The 15063-nt window shown below is 38.8% G+C and overlaps 1 protein-coding gene across 1 annotated transcript in view; it reads right to left on the bottom strand.

Moving 5' to 3' along the window:
• LOC122992442 (receptor tyrosine-protein kinase erbB-4-like) overlaps window positions 1-15063 on the bottom strand; it is a 351271-nt gene that overhangs the window by 81650 nt on the left and 254558 nt on the right. Inside the window, exons 13-14 of the mRNA XM_044366234.1 lie at window positions 10184-10316; window positions 1701-1794 (exon numbers count right to left, since the gene is read on the bottom strand). Of these exons, the coding sequence (XP_044222169.1) occupies window positions 1701-1794; window positions 10184-10316 (227 nt within the window). The remainder of the gene's footprint in view (window positions 1-1700; window positions 1795-10183; window positions 10317-15063) is intronic.

Genomic DNA, 15063 nt, shown 5'->3' with positions numbered 1-15063 from the left:
TCTGTTCGTAACAGGGCCTGTATTCATGGCTATTGTCATATCTCCAATCTCCCTCTACACAGGACATTAGGCCTATCAAATCACCATGTGTAAACTGCAATGTAATTACTATGGGCTCTGTGGCCATAACATGATTGCTGTAATCCATTTGTGTGCCTGTGCTGCACATGTGATGTCTACACAGGGTCTCTATCCCAGGGGAGCTACCCTGGGACATTTCCATAATACACACCTTGACAAGTCACACACATACACATGCACAGACACACTCAGGCGCAAATACTGCATGAGAATGCACGATACTTGTATATGAAAATTACACCTTAATAAAGACATATTGAAACAGTCCTGGAGAAGTCACATTTATTAAGTCTTATTTAAATAGATATAACCTTTCATATGCAAGCCTCAAATCTTTAAGGGGATAATTTATCTATATGGGCCAAAAAGAGATAATGATGTGAACATAGCCCTATTGATTTTACATTTGTTCTAATTAACTAGTTGAGGCATGAAAATATTTACACTGCTAATTTAAGTCATTACAGAGCACTTATGTGCACAAGTGTTGGCTCTTGTTTTTAAATCACTTTTTTTTCCCTCAAACTGCTGGAAGTAACCTGCAGGTTTCCATATTATTTTATTGCATCCACCTTCCCATCACTTGTCTAAGAGAGTCGACTGCAGGGCTGTGAGGTATCAAGTGGTTAGCCAAGTATATAATAGTCAAACCACCAAATATCCTCCAACAACAACAACCGCACTATACTCAAGCCAACAGCCACAGATGTGCTTACTTTGGCCTTTGCTTTCCATGCTCGCATACAGACATTACTGTGGCTTTGGAAAAATAAAATCATGTTCCACACTTCTAAACTTTATTTAAAAAAACTATCTGACAGGGTGTGATGGGGCACAAACGACAGCACATGGCCCCTTTGGCTTGCATCTGTCGCAAATCATCCCTCTCTATCAAACAGCAAGATAGGATTTTAAGAGAAAGCGCAGGGTCAAGGGCCTCATGTGGCTGTGGGTGTAATGTGTAGGAAAGGCAGACAGAAATGAAGGTCAGGAATTTTTTTTTTCCCACTCTGGCATTTTTCTAATGTACAGCTGCTACCAAACAATCTTTCAACAAACTGCTATGCTTCGCTAAGAGCTTGTGCAAACATTTGATAGGAGTATAAATGTCTCTTGGTTGAAAAAGCAAACAAACAAAAAACACACTTATGGTCAAAAGAGAAAAAAAGATATTACTGTTACTGTGAATGTTTGATAGCTGACATAGAATAAAACCAGAACCATACAATGTGCACACATTAACGTACTGAATGCAAACACACTGCAAATTAGCATACAGAATAATGCTGAGCTTAGCTAAAACAGCATGCACACAACCCCCCCATCACATTAAAAAAAATTTTTTTAATAATACTACTGTTTACTGGTACATTATTAGTCTTGACTCTGTGGCTTCTAACTTTACAGATAAAGTGCTGTTTATTTTTTCAATAATGGAAAAAGCCTCCATGTATATTACTTTTTTTTATGCTGAATGCTATTCCTCTTTAACAACTAGATAAAAGGAAACAAAAACAAACTGCTCAAATAGCCGAACTCTTCTCAGTCTATATTCACAATGTGAGTGGAATGAATGCTTCAGTCTGCCTCACTACTGCTGTCTCTAAGAGCAAGCTTACCGGACCGTGGCAGGTCAAAGAGTCACCGTCAGCTCGCTCACACTGGGCATCACACTCCACACACACTGACCTGTTGGCATACTCTCGGATATCCCTGAGAGAGATGAAGGAAAGGGGGGAAGGAGGGATTGAGACAGGTGGGGAATAGAGAGAGAGATACAAGGGTGAAAGACAAGAGGGGGAGCACAACATTATTTGTGAGATATAGCACAATGAGAATGTCTTTGTCTCCCAGCCAATCTGGATGTAATCTAAATTCATCCTGTTATTGCCATTTTAATAAGATGGGTCTATTTGCTAGAATATGAAGGGAGTGAAAAAGCTGATCGACAAGACTTTTATTCTATTTGACCGAATCATTTAACACATTTATTTAAAATAAAGCTGTGCTAAGCAATATATGAACATAAAAAACATCTGTTTTACCCAAAATGGCGTGGCTTATGAAAGCAAGGAGTGTCTCAAATCATTAATTTTCATTATTCTGATGATAGGTTTAGTCAGTGGCTGGAAATGTAAGAGAAAAGTATAAAACTGGGTGTTCTGAGGACCCATAAATTATGAACAAGGCATTTGTACTACATCTACCACCACCAAATTCTAAAAGTAATAATGCAGATGTAATGCAGATAACTGTTCAGGCAGGCACGGAAGTCAGTTTATAGTCACATGTTCCATACATCTTCCAATCATATCCGTCCATGACCTACCTCTCGCAATAGGTGGCCTATATAAACATGCAGCGCTCATTCAGTCTGTGTTCAACAATGCTGATCTCCTGTATTAGCAGTCAGTTGTTTGTATATGTTGAAAGTTTCTTTGTAATATGCTAGTCAAAGGTTTTTTCACATCATCCTATTTCCTTGAATGAGAAACTGTGTCCAAACTTTTCACTGGTAATGTATGTTCATCAAATGTTGTGTATTTCAGGCTCTGCCAGGTGGGGTCTGTGTCAAGTTTGCTAACATTTGTTCCAGAACAGCATATGAGCAGAGCCACAGCACCAAACTAAAATGCCTACTGTTGCGATAAATGGTTAAAATCTTGATGTGAATGTCCTGACTGACATGTCTATAGTGTTTCATTATGTGACTTTTTAACACTTATTGTTTTCATTGTTTCATCAAAACATTTCTTGATATCAACTATTTTCTCTGCTAATGTGCCTGTAAAAAAAAAAAAAGAAATGGCTCTGACATTAAAATTACAGTTCTCTGAATCTGTCAGGTGATTGAAAAGACACAAAGCATAACGCAGAATTAACATAAAAACACTGCAAAATTACATTGTGACTGGTCTACATTTCATTATATGGAATGTAAAAAACTCAATGGAAGCACATTTTCATAATATGTATGTCTGCAAAATGAGTGGAATAACCAGGTAGACAATGTGTGCAATCTACGAGAGAAAACAAAATCCAACGGCAATGATCTGTTGAAATCTTGCTAAATGTTCATCTCAATCTTAATTATTTTCCAGAGCATTCTCTTTAAGAGCTTGAACTGAAGTGTATGAATGATCCTTTTCTATCAAAAATACCCTAATTAATGAAGAGCTCAGGATGCCATTTTCAGAACCAAGAAGACAGATGGAGAGACAGAGAGAGAAAATAATCATTTGGAGTAGATTTGTCAGTTTCAATCTGCTTGAATGAACCTTCCAGTATGAGCACTGTTTCTGACAATGCATGCTTTGGAAATAAAGATCAGTAGATGTAGTCGTAGCAGTAGGCAGTGCCAAACACACACACACACACACACAGACACACACACACAGGAGTGGGACACACTCCTGTTACACCCACAAGCATTGTTGCTAATCAGCTGGCTGTAATACTGATACCATCAGTCAGAAGTCCGACGCAGTTGAAAGGTGCAGTACCTGTGAGAGGTGCAATGTTTTCAAAAATCATTTCAATTAAGTGCCTTGTTATTCAATTTCTGCAATCCCCTTATAATAGTAGAACAGCAAAGTGGCCTCAAAAAGTCATTAAATTTGACCACAGTGCGACTGAGTTGGCACTTTGCCTTTGTCACTATAGGACAAGGAGAATGAGTTTTGGGTACTTCTCTTTTGGTCTGAAACGAAAACAGCATTCCATCTCTGCAATGGCAAAAAAAAAAAAAAAAAAATGGCCCAGTGGGATCGAAATCAAATTAGTATTAATTATGCTTCATCTGGCCTTCATAAAACCTTCCAGGAGGCAGGGGAGTTAAGCCTTTGTCTGGGTGTGTGCTGGGTGAAATAATAAAGGCTGCAGTGTAGCTGGAAAATATCACTGACGCTTAAGACTAATAGGCTATTGCATGATGTACTGATGTGTCCTGCTTCTCTGTATTTTCTGTCTTTCATGGTACAAAAACACAGCAACACATTTGCATTCAATAAAAAATAAACCCTCATATGGATTTTATGCTAAATAAACAATCATTTCAAATGGCTTACACAGGACAGACAAAACTGCATGTTTGGCATTTTGAACAGTAACTTTAAAACTATGTTGACTTTGTAAGCATATTTCACAGTTATCATTTGAGATATATTCAAGGTCCTTGTTGTCATGTGGCTGTCTGACCCATGCTGTTGTTATTATACCTTGGTCTGAATGAAAAATGAATGCACAATAACGTCAAGTGTATCATATTTGATACATGAGTTTTTGAAACTTCTACATCATCAGTGTGATAATTTTTTTTCCTTAAAAACCTGATGTACACAATCAGATACATGCAGACACCTTCTACATTCAACGTTGAGAAATTTGAAATGTGTTTTTCAGGAACTGTTGAGACTATATTCTATCTGGTCCAATACTTTGACATTTTAGTTAAATTTTCAACATGGAAATCAACATACATGGTTCAGCATGCTAAACTCAGACTTCAAGGTTAACTCTGCCCTCCAAGTTTTTGATATTCACCTGAAGACGGTCTACGTGCTTCCACGGTAGCCTTTCAGGTAGGTCTGTTGTACTGCTAAACCAATCCACATCAATTGGTAATGGGCAGCGGAACAAAAACTGTATGACTCATGATTCAAAGTATGACTCATGAAACATACAGTGTGACGTGGGAATGCTAAGAGAATGAAGAGTTGGGGTTTTACACAGTGTTTGGTGGATGACGTGCTGCTTGTGCTGGTGATGCTGATGGTGTAGGTGGTGCTGGCGTGCAGGTGGACAGGTAGGCAGGGCGTGGCCCCGTGCGCAAGTTGTGACTGTGACACGCAGTGACACGCCTAGCCCCCCTGCCCTAACATCCCTTCTGGTTCACCTCCTCCTCATGCGACCAACAAAAAATTCCAGGTTGGGACTATGAAATTAAAGCATCTTTCCAGTGGTTCTGCAAGACAAAATATCTAAGAGGTTATTTATGAAACTCAGCAGGGGAATGGTCTTCTCACCTTCCATTGTGAGGTGGATAACATCAAGCTATACATACTTTTAAAGTCAAGGGACCCCTATTGTTTTGGCACTCTGCAGGTGCCTTTTAAACCGAGAGTTACCGCCACGTCTTAAATTGTTCTTTTCACCCCCTGGCTTATAATTATCATCCATAGCAAATAGAGAAATTATTGCAGAACTTGAAAGCTGTTACAAAGAGCCTTGGGTTGTTCTTGAGCTATAATTTCACTTTTGATGGGCAGGTTATGCAGCGGGTGTTCGTGCAATTGAGGATTATTTTAAAAAAGTACAATCATGCATATCCATAGCTGGGTAGGATGAGTTGATTTATGCTCATATTTATCCCTTGATTAGATGAATGGAACACATTTCACTGCTGTTTCACTCTCCTGAAACGTAAGTGCAATGCTCCTGCAGGAGTTATGTCAAGTTCTTCATATGGGAATCAGTGCGATTTTTCCTGGACTGGTAACATGGAAGTTCTTTTATAATAGTGTTGCAGCAATATTAGTTAATTACAAAACAAACCCTGAGGCCTGGCACAGTTTGTTCAAACTGCTAACCTTTCAGACAATACATATGGAAAAGTTCTTTCATAAGTCCAGCTGCCTTAATGTGTTGAATATGATCAAAAGGCATCTAAAGTGGACTGGAAAGTGGGTATCCTCGATGAGGAGTGCATGTTTGATTACGTATTTGCAGCTAGAGGCCATTCTATTTCCACTTGGCAGTGACACAGCTCTGTATTTTCTTTTACTGTACTGGTTGCTGAGGTAGAGTTTGCACCAGCTTTGTCCATCTCTTGGACATTGGTTACCATAAAGACTTGACAAACACTTTCTATTGCTTTTTTATTTATTTTTTATTTTATCCAAGGTTTGTAATTGACCATATATTATGCTGCTTAGGAACTGGGATGGGAAGGGAGGGAACACCTTTGAAATTAAGTCACAGTTGAAGTTAACACAAAATAGTCGTTAATATAAAAGTCTACACACTAATTTGGCAAATTAGGAGAGCAAGACAAAAATGTTTAACTGCCACTTAAAATTCTCAGTACAGCGGAGAGCAGTTTCATTACTGTACGTCTTGCCTGTTTTTGGTACAGTAAGCAGTACAGCATGTATGTGGATCCAAGGGCTCTACCGGGGACATGTAGTTACTTTGGAGCACATCAATTATGTAGAGTCAGTACATTTATAGACAAGTATTAGGATCTTAAAATCTATCGTAAACTCTAAGGACTTTAAAATAGGAGTGATGTGAACTTTTGTTTTGTTCTAGCAACATTCTGTGCAAGTTGTGGGAGACCTAAGAGCAATTACGCGTAACAATCAGCCTACTTGAAATAAAAACATTTTTTATGTGGTTAATGCAATCTGAGTGCACTTGTTACTCTGTGCACATGAGGCACCTGAATTTCTTCAATAGCTGTAAAGTACTGTATTGATTTATCTTGTGACTGGCCCAAATCTACTTTTCCTACTAGCTCACTTTTAAAGGTTGAATCTTAAAATGTTTAATAAAATGTGGACTCTAGATACCATTTCATAATTGTAATGAGTGTCAAAGTGAAGATTTCACTGCATATTGTTGCAGCAAAATAAATACTGTGATAATCAGAAGCAAGAGAATGAGTTATTGGTATTTGACCAATGACAAAGTCCAGTGTGTTATAAAGCATAAATATGTAATCTATTGCTTCAGAGCCTGCTTGATTGTCAACATAGAGTTTGAAGTCACCCTAACCTACCTACCTTTTTATAATTAAAGTAAATGATTAATAACAGCTCTGAGAACCAATCCAAAAATGAAGCATTTTGTTTAGGAACATAAATTAAGTTGGTCTGATTTTGTCTGCTGTGTGAATCTTGCACCACACAATTAATATACATGTAAGCAACACGAGAAGAATGATAAGTTTGGGCAGGATCGATTGGTTCCTGGATACTGAAGCCATTCCTTGGTACATAATGGCAAAAGTAGGAAATGTCCCGGGTTAACTGAAGGGGTATTGTAAAATGCATTTCATTCATACTCAAAGAAGGTGGTGTACTGGGGAATAGCGTCAAGGCAGGGACCCTATTAATCCTAGTCATCTGTGTGTCTGTGCTGCAGATTTGCTTTGTGGTGATTTACCTGGCAGAGAGGAGAAAGTGGTGGCAGATATGGGAGACAAGCAAAAGCAAAAAAAATAAGCTTATTTATTTATTTATTTATCTTAAATTTAAAGGTTTTTAATATGAAGTGGAAAAAGCAGGAAATGCTGGGTTTGCATCGGCGGTAACTTGAGGGGCTGCATAAAGGGCCAGTATAAATTAAATAAGGAGTTTTTTGAACTGTGAATCATTCAAAGCTACTCTACTTGAGTCCTAGAATAAAAATATAGAACTGGAAATAAACATAATAGGTCCCCTTTAAGTAAATCCAGGATACATTTGCACACTGTCCACTGCACACAATAGTGTGAACATGTAGTCAATTATTTTCTCATCCTCCTGTATTTCATAGATTGGAATTCTGCCCTCAAGTTCTGCTCTTGTTAAAGTCTCTTTTCTATTTTGCTTTCTAAATTAGCCACAATTTGGCCAGCTCGATATAGCCAGAATAATCCAGACTATACACTGGGGGAAAAAATGCAGCTTTTTTTGCCACATTCATTATTCATTTGGTAAATCATTCAGTTTAGAATTAAGATGTTATCACATCCTAGGTAAACCACAGTAAAGGAGAACAGAATTTATGGAGTTTAGTAATTTGTTTTATTATGTGAGCAACAAGAAGAAAAAAAAGAGATGTATAGAGGTCAGGGTTAGAGGAAAAGATATACAAGCTCTTCACAATTTGTGCAGACCTCAAACTTCTAACTTGTAGTAACAATGAGCAAGGCCTGTTCCCTTCTGTACCTGTCCTCAGGACATTTGAAGGACAGCATGACTACAGAACGACCTCTGATCACAGCTGCTCACAGTAGCTCAGCGCAGTTTTTAAGGCCTGTGCACAGTACCAGTGAACCCACAAGGACCTGTGTTTCCACTTTGTTTGTATGAAGGAAATCTATTCACTTTCTCCTCTTTTATTTGTGACCGATTTTTTAATTTATTTTGTTTATGTTATGTTATTGACAGAGGTCCTTGTGGAAAACGAAATAAATTAAAAAATTGGTCACAAATAAAAGAAGAGAAAGTGAATAGATTTCCTTCATACAAACAAAGTGGAAACACAGGTCCTTGTGGGTTGGTAAAAGATACAGAAAAGTAACAAAAGGCATACACCTGCACCTTTGATCGCTCCTTAACCCTGACTTACGCCTGGGACACGCTGGATGCGTGAGCAGTGCTTGTGCGTCATGGAACCTCTTGCTTTTCATTGCAGCGCCCATGTTAACAGGTCAGAGCAGCCACACAGCCCACGTGAGGCTGCTGCGTCGTGTCATCTAGAGATTCAAGGTCTCGCCTATTTTCTCCACGTGACACGCGGTTCTCAGCAGAAATAGACAGGGAACACGATAGAAAGATAGGGCTGCCAGTGGATGCTGCAAGCGCGTGAGACGCAGCAGTTCAGCGACACACGCGCACTGCTGAGGTTCACGCATCCAGTGTGTCCCAGGCGTTACCCCATCCCCATGAGTCTTTCGCTAAATTCCACTATACATGCAGGATATTTCCTAACAGTACATAACTTCCTAGCCTCGAGCATAACCTGGCCTGCCCTGTTCATAATAGCAACATAGAGCTCCATGGATAAAATCTAAAATCTATTATGAAATCTATTCTCTCTCTTTTCATGTATTCTAAAGTGTGCGTTGCGGAGGGAATACTGGCATACAGTAGATTTATATTTTTATATATAAATTATATTTTTAGCTGAACTGCAATGACCAGCCCTATAAATGTGAATGTCTATCCCTGACTGACTGAGTGACTGAGTGACTGGGTGATGAAGTTACACCATTGGTTGGCTGAAGGCTGCCGAAGCTTGGGACAGCCAAGTATCCCAGAATGCATTTTGCACCAACTGGCAGCGATGGCGGAGATTTTGAGCCAGGCTAAAAATTCTGAGATGTGAGGAGACGCTGGTTGGGTGACGCTGGTTGGGTGAGACTGGCCGGAGATGATCGGCCAGTCAGCGTCTGTCATCATCCCAGGTAGAACATGACCTGAGGAAATGATCTGTGCAGCTCTTTGGTAATTTACTGCTGGCTCTAATGTCTCTGTAGCATTTTGAGATATAATTCTCTTTGGAAGATAAATGAAGATGTACAACAGATGAAATTGTAGCTGCCACATTAGTTTGTCTGAATGTAAAGTGAAGCTTCATGTTTTTACTGGACAGAACAACAGTGCTGCTTCTGGGGTTCATGTACAGATATCACCACATTTCAATAAATATAAAAATGTATTTAAAAGAAAAAATCAGTCTATATTAAATTTCATTTTATTGTATAAAGCTACATAACAGTTTGGATTTTTATTATAGCTGCATTACAGACTGAATAACATAATTTACTGCACCTCTCTGTCAATGAGGTTATGTTTTTGAGAGAAAAAAGTGTTAGTGGAGCTTTGACTTGATATTATTTTGTCACAGCACACTACAGTCAGGTAGTTGTGTTGAAGCTGCTTCTGTCAGCAGGAACACCAATTGCAGAATGATCGTACTGTGTCCCCCGTCTTCAGAAATCTGTACTCCCAAGTCGAACTTGCCAAGTCCGAACTAGCAAATATTCAAGTCCGAACTTGGTGTACTTGGTATTGAGAAAGGTCCTATGTCAAATTGACTTCAGTCAAAGCTCAGCACACTTCCTGGGGACTTGGTTGCCACTTCCTGTATCAGTCGTTTCAAATTAAAAGAATTTCATACACGATCCAGCCATATACTAGGTTTTGACCCAGTCTTGTCAATCAATGCATTGTCTGCTGTCTCTCTCAGTCAGTCAAGGAGCAAGAATGCTGCTTAACCTCCAACCATACATCCGTTTACCCATCTAGAACTGTAATCTGCAGGTCAGTATGACATATGAACAATGTGTGTTGACAAAACTGACTGTTTGTGTGCATGCACTTGCATAACTCACCCTTCATAAAGGTTGCACCTATCCACACAGGTTCGTCCACGGCTGAAGTCTCGGCAGGAGAGGCACTGGTCTGGGCCAGGACCCCAACACCCTGCATCTGAACACAGCGGGTCACACACCATGCGCTCCTTGGCTGCTCCACACACACACACAAAAAAGACAGCATAAGAGCAAAGAATTACATTCATATAAAATGGAAGTGTGCTTTGTTGATTCTGTCAGTGCAGATGGAAATAAATGGCCCCAAATTAGCTGGAGGCAATAATAGCCAAAATAATCACATGTATTTATAAAATGACACAGGGTTAGATGAATGACAGCACACACAATTTGAAAGGGTCTATTTTTGCATTAAATTTCTCTGCCTCCATAGAGTAGCTGTTAATTTGTGGTGGCCTATAAAAGGTGTGTTTTGTCTGAATGACTTAACACTGGCAGCAGTAATTGCAGTAAGACAGAGGAAAGAGTGTAGGCCAAAAATCAAAGACGTGCTGAAGGATTACGCTATTTCTACTCCCTGAACAAGAAAACATCATAGACTGTAACAGTCACAATATAATTACCCTCCTGGATGAACTGAAAGACGACATTGATCCTCCCACATAATACTCCTATTCCATCCTGTCAACACTTAAACTTCTTGAAACATCACAAGATGGCTGTCAAGTATGTGTGTATATACTGTATGTTCTGAATCTATATAAATTGTGTGTGCGCAGTACTGTGTGCTAGGGTTCACAAAGGTGGGAGCTACATGCTGCTCCGTTATAAAATTGCTGAGCCAACAATGATGAAGCTCTAGTGGGACGTAGAGAGCACCTGTGGATGCCATGCAGGTGTTTGTTTAAAGAGAGCATGAAAAATGAACCCTTAAACTTTATTGTCTGTATTTATTTGAAGGGTTTGAATCGCTGAGCAACATTTCATTCTGAAACACAGCCTGCCAGCAAATCTTTCTTGGTAATTAAATATTTGCTCTTGGCCTCGATCCAAAAATATCAGTATCTGCTTTCAAAAACTCATACCTGCCTAACGCACAAATTCATAGCTTCACAGTAAAAACAAGTATTGTTGGGTGTTTGGAAACAGGTAAAGCCCTAATAAAAGCAGCCTGAGCTTTCAAGATACAATGAAGAAAAGTATTGATTTGATTTACTCTGGATTGCCTTCAGTCATAGAAAGAAAATGCCTTTTTCCCATCCCATTCATAGTGAACAATCAGTAGCCTATGTTGTTCTCTCTGTTTCTGCCTCTCTGTTTTTCCATATAGGCCATTACATCTACTCTACTGTTTATCTCTTACTCTCTGTTTCTCTTCTGTTCCCCTACAGCACTCGCTCCCACAAAGGTTGCTACATCTGAGAGCATTACAGTGACAAAATGAGAGTGTTGAAGTAACACAGTGACACTGCAGATACACTGGGAACTTTTATCATCCCATCTGCATCTGAGATGATTTTCCCCTTGTCAGTGGATTTTAAAACAGTCTGTATATCTCTTCTCTTCTCTCTCCTCTTCTCTCATCTCCTCTCCCCTCCCCTCATCTCCTCTCCTCTCCTCCATAGATATGGACATGATTTTCAAAAGGCCCCTACTGTTTTTGAGGTCCTGGCCAAATGTATTCTAAGGGCTATGCCTCAGTGTCAGCCATAGCCATGTTCAGAAATGCTTAAAAATCCAGACAGAAGGATATAGATACATGGAGAAAACAGAAATCAAGTGTTCCTCTTTGAGGGCAGAGGATGAAAGCATTGCCATTCACAACAGATTAAACCAACTCTGTTGTGCGTCCAGCGCCATAGGTAAACTGACCATGCGGAGGGATAGATAAGGAGAAGGATGGATGGGTGCTACAAAAAAGGAAATAATCAAGGGAGGAGAAGTTGGATGGATTTTTAACTATGCAACACTTGCAAGATCAAAAAGATGCCTACTTCAGATGTTTCTGACACGGTTGGAAAACAAAAGCCCATGGGGCTCAAGCTGACAGGTTACTTTTTGAGTCCCACGAGAAATGGGAGAAAAGACTGATGATTATAAGGGCTTGGCAATAAAGCAAGAGAGAAAGCAAGAAAGAAAGAAAGACAGAAAGAAAGAAAGAAAGAAAGAAAGAAACAGGACAAAGACAAAAAATCTGTCAAATCAAAGAGAACGAAAGAAAAAAAAAACAGAACACATAATACAATAAAATATTGAGTGAAAAATAAAAAAAACCTGTCTATGAACTATGGTGATAGTTATCAGATTAAAGGGGTTGAAGAAAATGCAAGTGTTGCCTCTAGTTTCCTGCGCCCCTCTCTTCTGTATCAAAGGCAAGATTGAAAGCGAAGCAGGCCAGCCACGGAAAAGGCTTAAGTATGCAGGCAGGCATCTGGAAAAATGATCCCTGCATTGTGCAACACAGGACAACTAAATGGGTGTGGTATTTGAGAAAACTAGTTCTTTTCTGTTTTTTTTTAACTTTACTCTAATCCCATATCGGGGATTCTTTACATTATACGTAGACTATTTACTCAGACAAAGTTCCAGTGACTTGGCTTTATTGTTGAAAGTTTGCGTTGGGCCCAAGTGTGCAGATTCTTCTTCTTTTCTAAAGACCTTTGAGAAATGTAATGAAACTAAATCATGACTGACTGTCTTGTTTGCACACCATGGTTAACTAAAAACAGACAATGCCTCTATCTAAAGGATAATTTGTGTGCTACTGATAATACTTTAACTTTGATGTCATGGTTTAGCTGGTTAGTAATGCTGATCAGGACTACACTTCCTCCTGTGTACTGACTGTTCCTCAATTAAAAGAAATCCAGCATTTTAAAGCACACTACAAAAAAAAACAAGTCATCCAAAGCAGACTTGAAGAGAACAGACGATTTGAAGACCAGCTTGTCAAGCTAAGGACAGAACATCTTCTTCTATAAGATCCAAAGCAAACTGTAAAATTGTGCAGTCAAAAAACTGTGACCTTAATGGTTGAGCAGAAATTTGATGTGTTTGACAGCAGGAAAGATAAACTTCTAACTTTTTTTTTTTTTTAATAGTGAAAAGGTCAAGCCAAAATAAAAGTATCCACTGCATATGGAATGACAATGTTGTATTTGCTTTAAATAGGATGAAACATCATTATATCATTGGCTGTTACATTCAGCTGAAAAAAAAATGCTACTGTTAAAACTGGTTACCTTGTTTTCAGGTTTCTACCCACTGATATTACTACATACAACTGAACACATACTCAAATGAATAAATGGGCATATGCAAACTCCTCCTCTGTCTTTGCTGCGGGTGTGAGTCCTGCCCTTTCAAGTTCCTGCTAGGCTCAATCAAGTGTAGACACACACACACACACACACCCACACACATCCTCACTTATACAGTGCACTCTAATGCACACATGCTGCGCCATGACAAGGAGAGCGGTGTGTGACTCTTGAGTCTCACCCAAAGTCTTCAAAGTCACTGAAGAGTATGTGCGTGAGTGTGTGTGTGTGTGTGTGTGTTTGTGCGTGTGTGTGTTCAACACTAAGGAACTGCTCAGGGGAAAGGAGCACATGAACAGCGAAAAGGGGCCAACTCAATAATGCAAATACTGGCTCATTAATGAACATTATACATAAATTAATAATGTCCTAACACTTGTGGCAGTGATATAATAAAAGCTCTTCCATTTTTAGAAACACAATTTTTGTCTCGTCATTTCAGTTATTTGCCTAATTTCATTTGGCCATCTTGTATTGTCTGAATGGTTCTGTTGGTTAATTAGTCTAATTATGGGATGATTTTTTAAGTTGTTTTAGTCTATCTCAATTAATGAGATAATAGCTCATAAACTCAGACAAAGAATAACACCAGACAAAGAATAACAGAAAGGACAAGTGTGTTTCTATTATATATATCTAGTGTCAATGTTGCTGGTCAGAGTTTTGTCTAAAGTTGATTTTGTGTCACGTCAGCCCCCCCAAATTCTTTCAAACCCTTAGTTTCTGAGTCCTATGTGTTCCAGAGTAAATCTCAAACATATTTCTCCATAATCTTTCAATCTGTAGCCTTTTTTTTTAGCCCCCTTTTTTTAATAAATATGAATACATTTTGTCAAAGCAAAATACAAAGAAGAAAACTCTCTGCATGGTGCCTGCAGCTGTACAACTGATGTTAAAAGTACGACTAAAATACAAAAATACATCACATTTCATTTCACACACACAGCTCAGTGCAATTAAATAACCCTCATGTGGCGTTCCCCAATATTCAGTGACTCAAAAAAAGTCGCTCAACAATTTGTCAGAGGATATCCCAGATCAGAGCCTTAGAAATTGGTTTGATGTTATATTTTTCATTAATTTCATAGTTCTGATAACAGCCCAAGAGTTGCTGTCCAAAGGCTTTTTCATCATCCCATGGCTTACAGATTTCTTGGATCTTTTTACCTTGGGCTAAATATCACTTGCAGTAGTTGTGGTTGTGTATGACCTCTGTTTAGTGGGATCCAAAGGCGGAGACATGTTACAGTTTTTAGACATTGTTACTTACTTGCCCTTTAATATCATTATTTTTGGGTTTGGACACTGGGTTTGAATGGAGTTTTCACCATAAAAATCTAAAGATGCCAAGTGTCACATATATGAAAGCAGCAAAGGATATTTGTGAGCATCACACAAACATTTCAGACAAAACTGGTTATAAAAGAAACTGAGCGGGCAAACAAGAGTTTCAATAAGACACAACATGGCAGCTTTATTGTTAGAATTTAGATTTTTCAAGCTCAAAAAGGTGAGATTTTCTGAATTTATTCTGAATGTTTTACTGTAACAGCTGCAGCTTTGTGCAGATGTATAATGTCATACAGCTTGTTTGTATGATCATCTGTTTTTCGTAACACC

Source organism: Thunnus albacares, chromosome 11, assembly GCF_914725855.1.
Source record: "Thunnus albacares chromosome 11, fThuAlb1.1, whole genome shotgun sequence".
NCBI classification, from domain to species: domain Eukaryota; kingdom Metazoa; phylum Chordata; class Actinopteri; order Scombriformes; family Scombridae; genus Thunnus; species Thunnus albacares.
The sequence above is the reverse complement of the archived record's forward strand: the minus strand, read 5'-3'. Positions and strand labels throughout refer to the sequence as shown.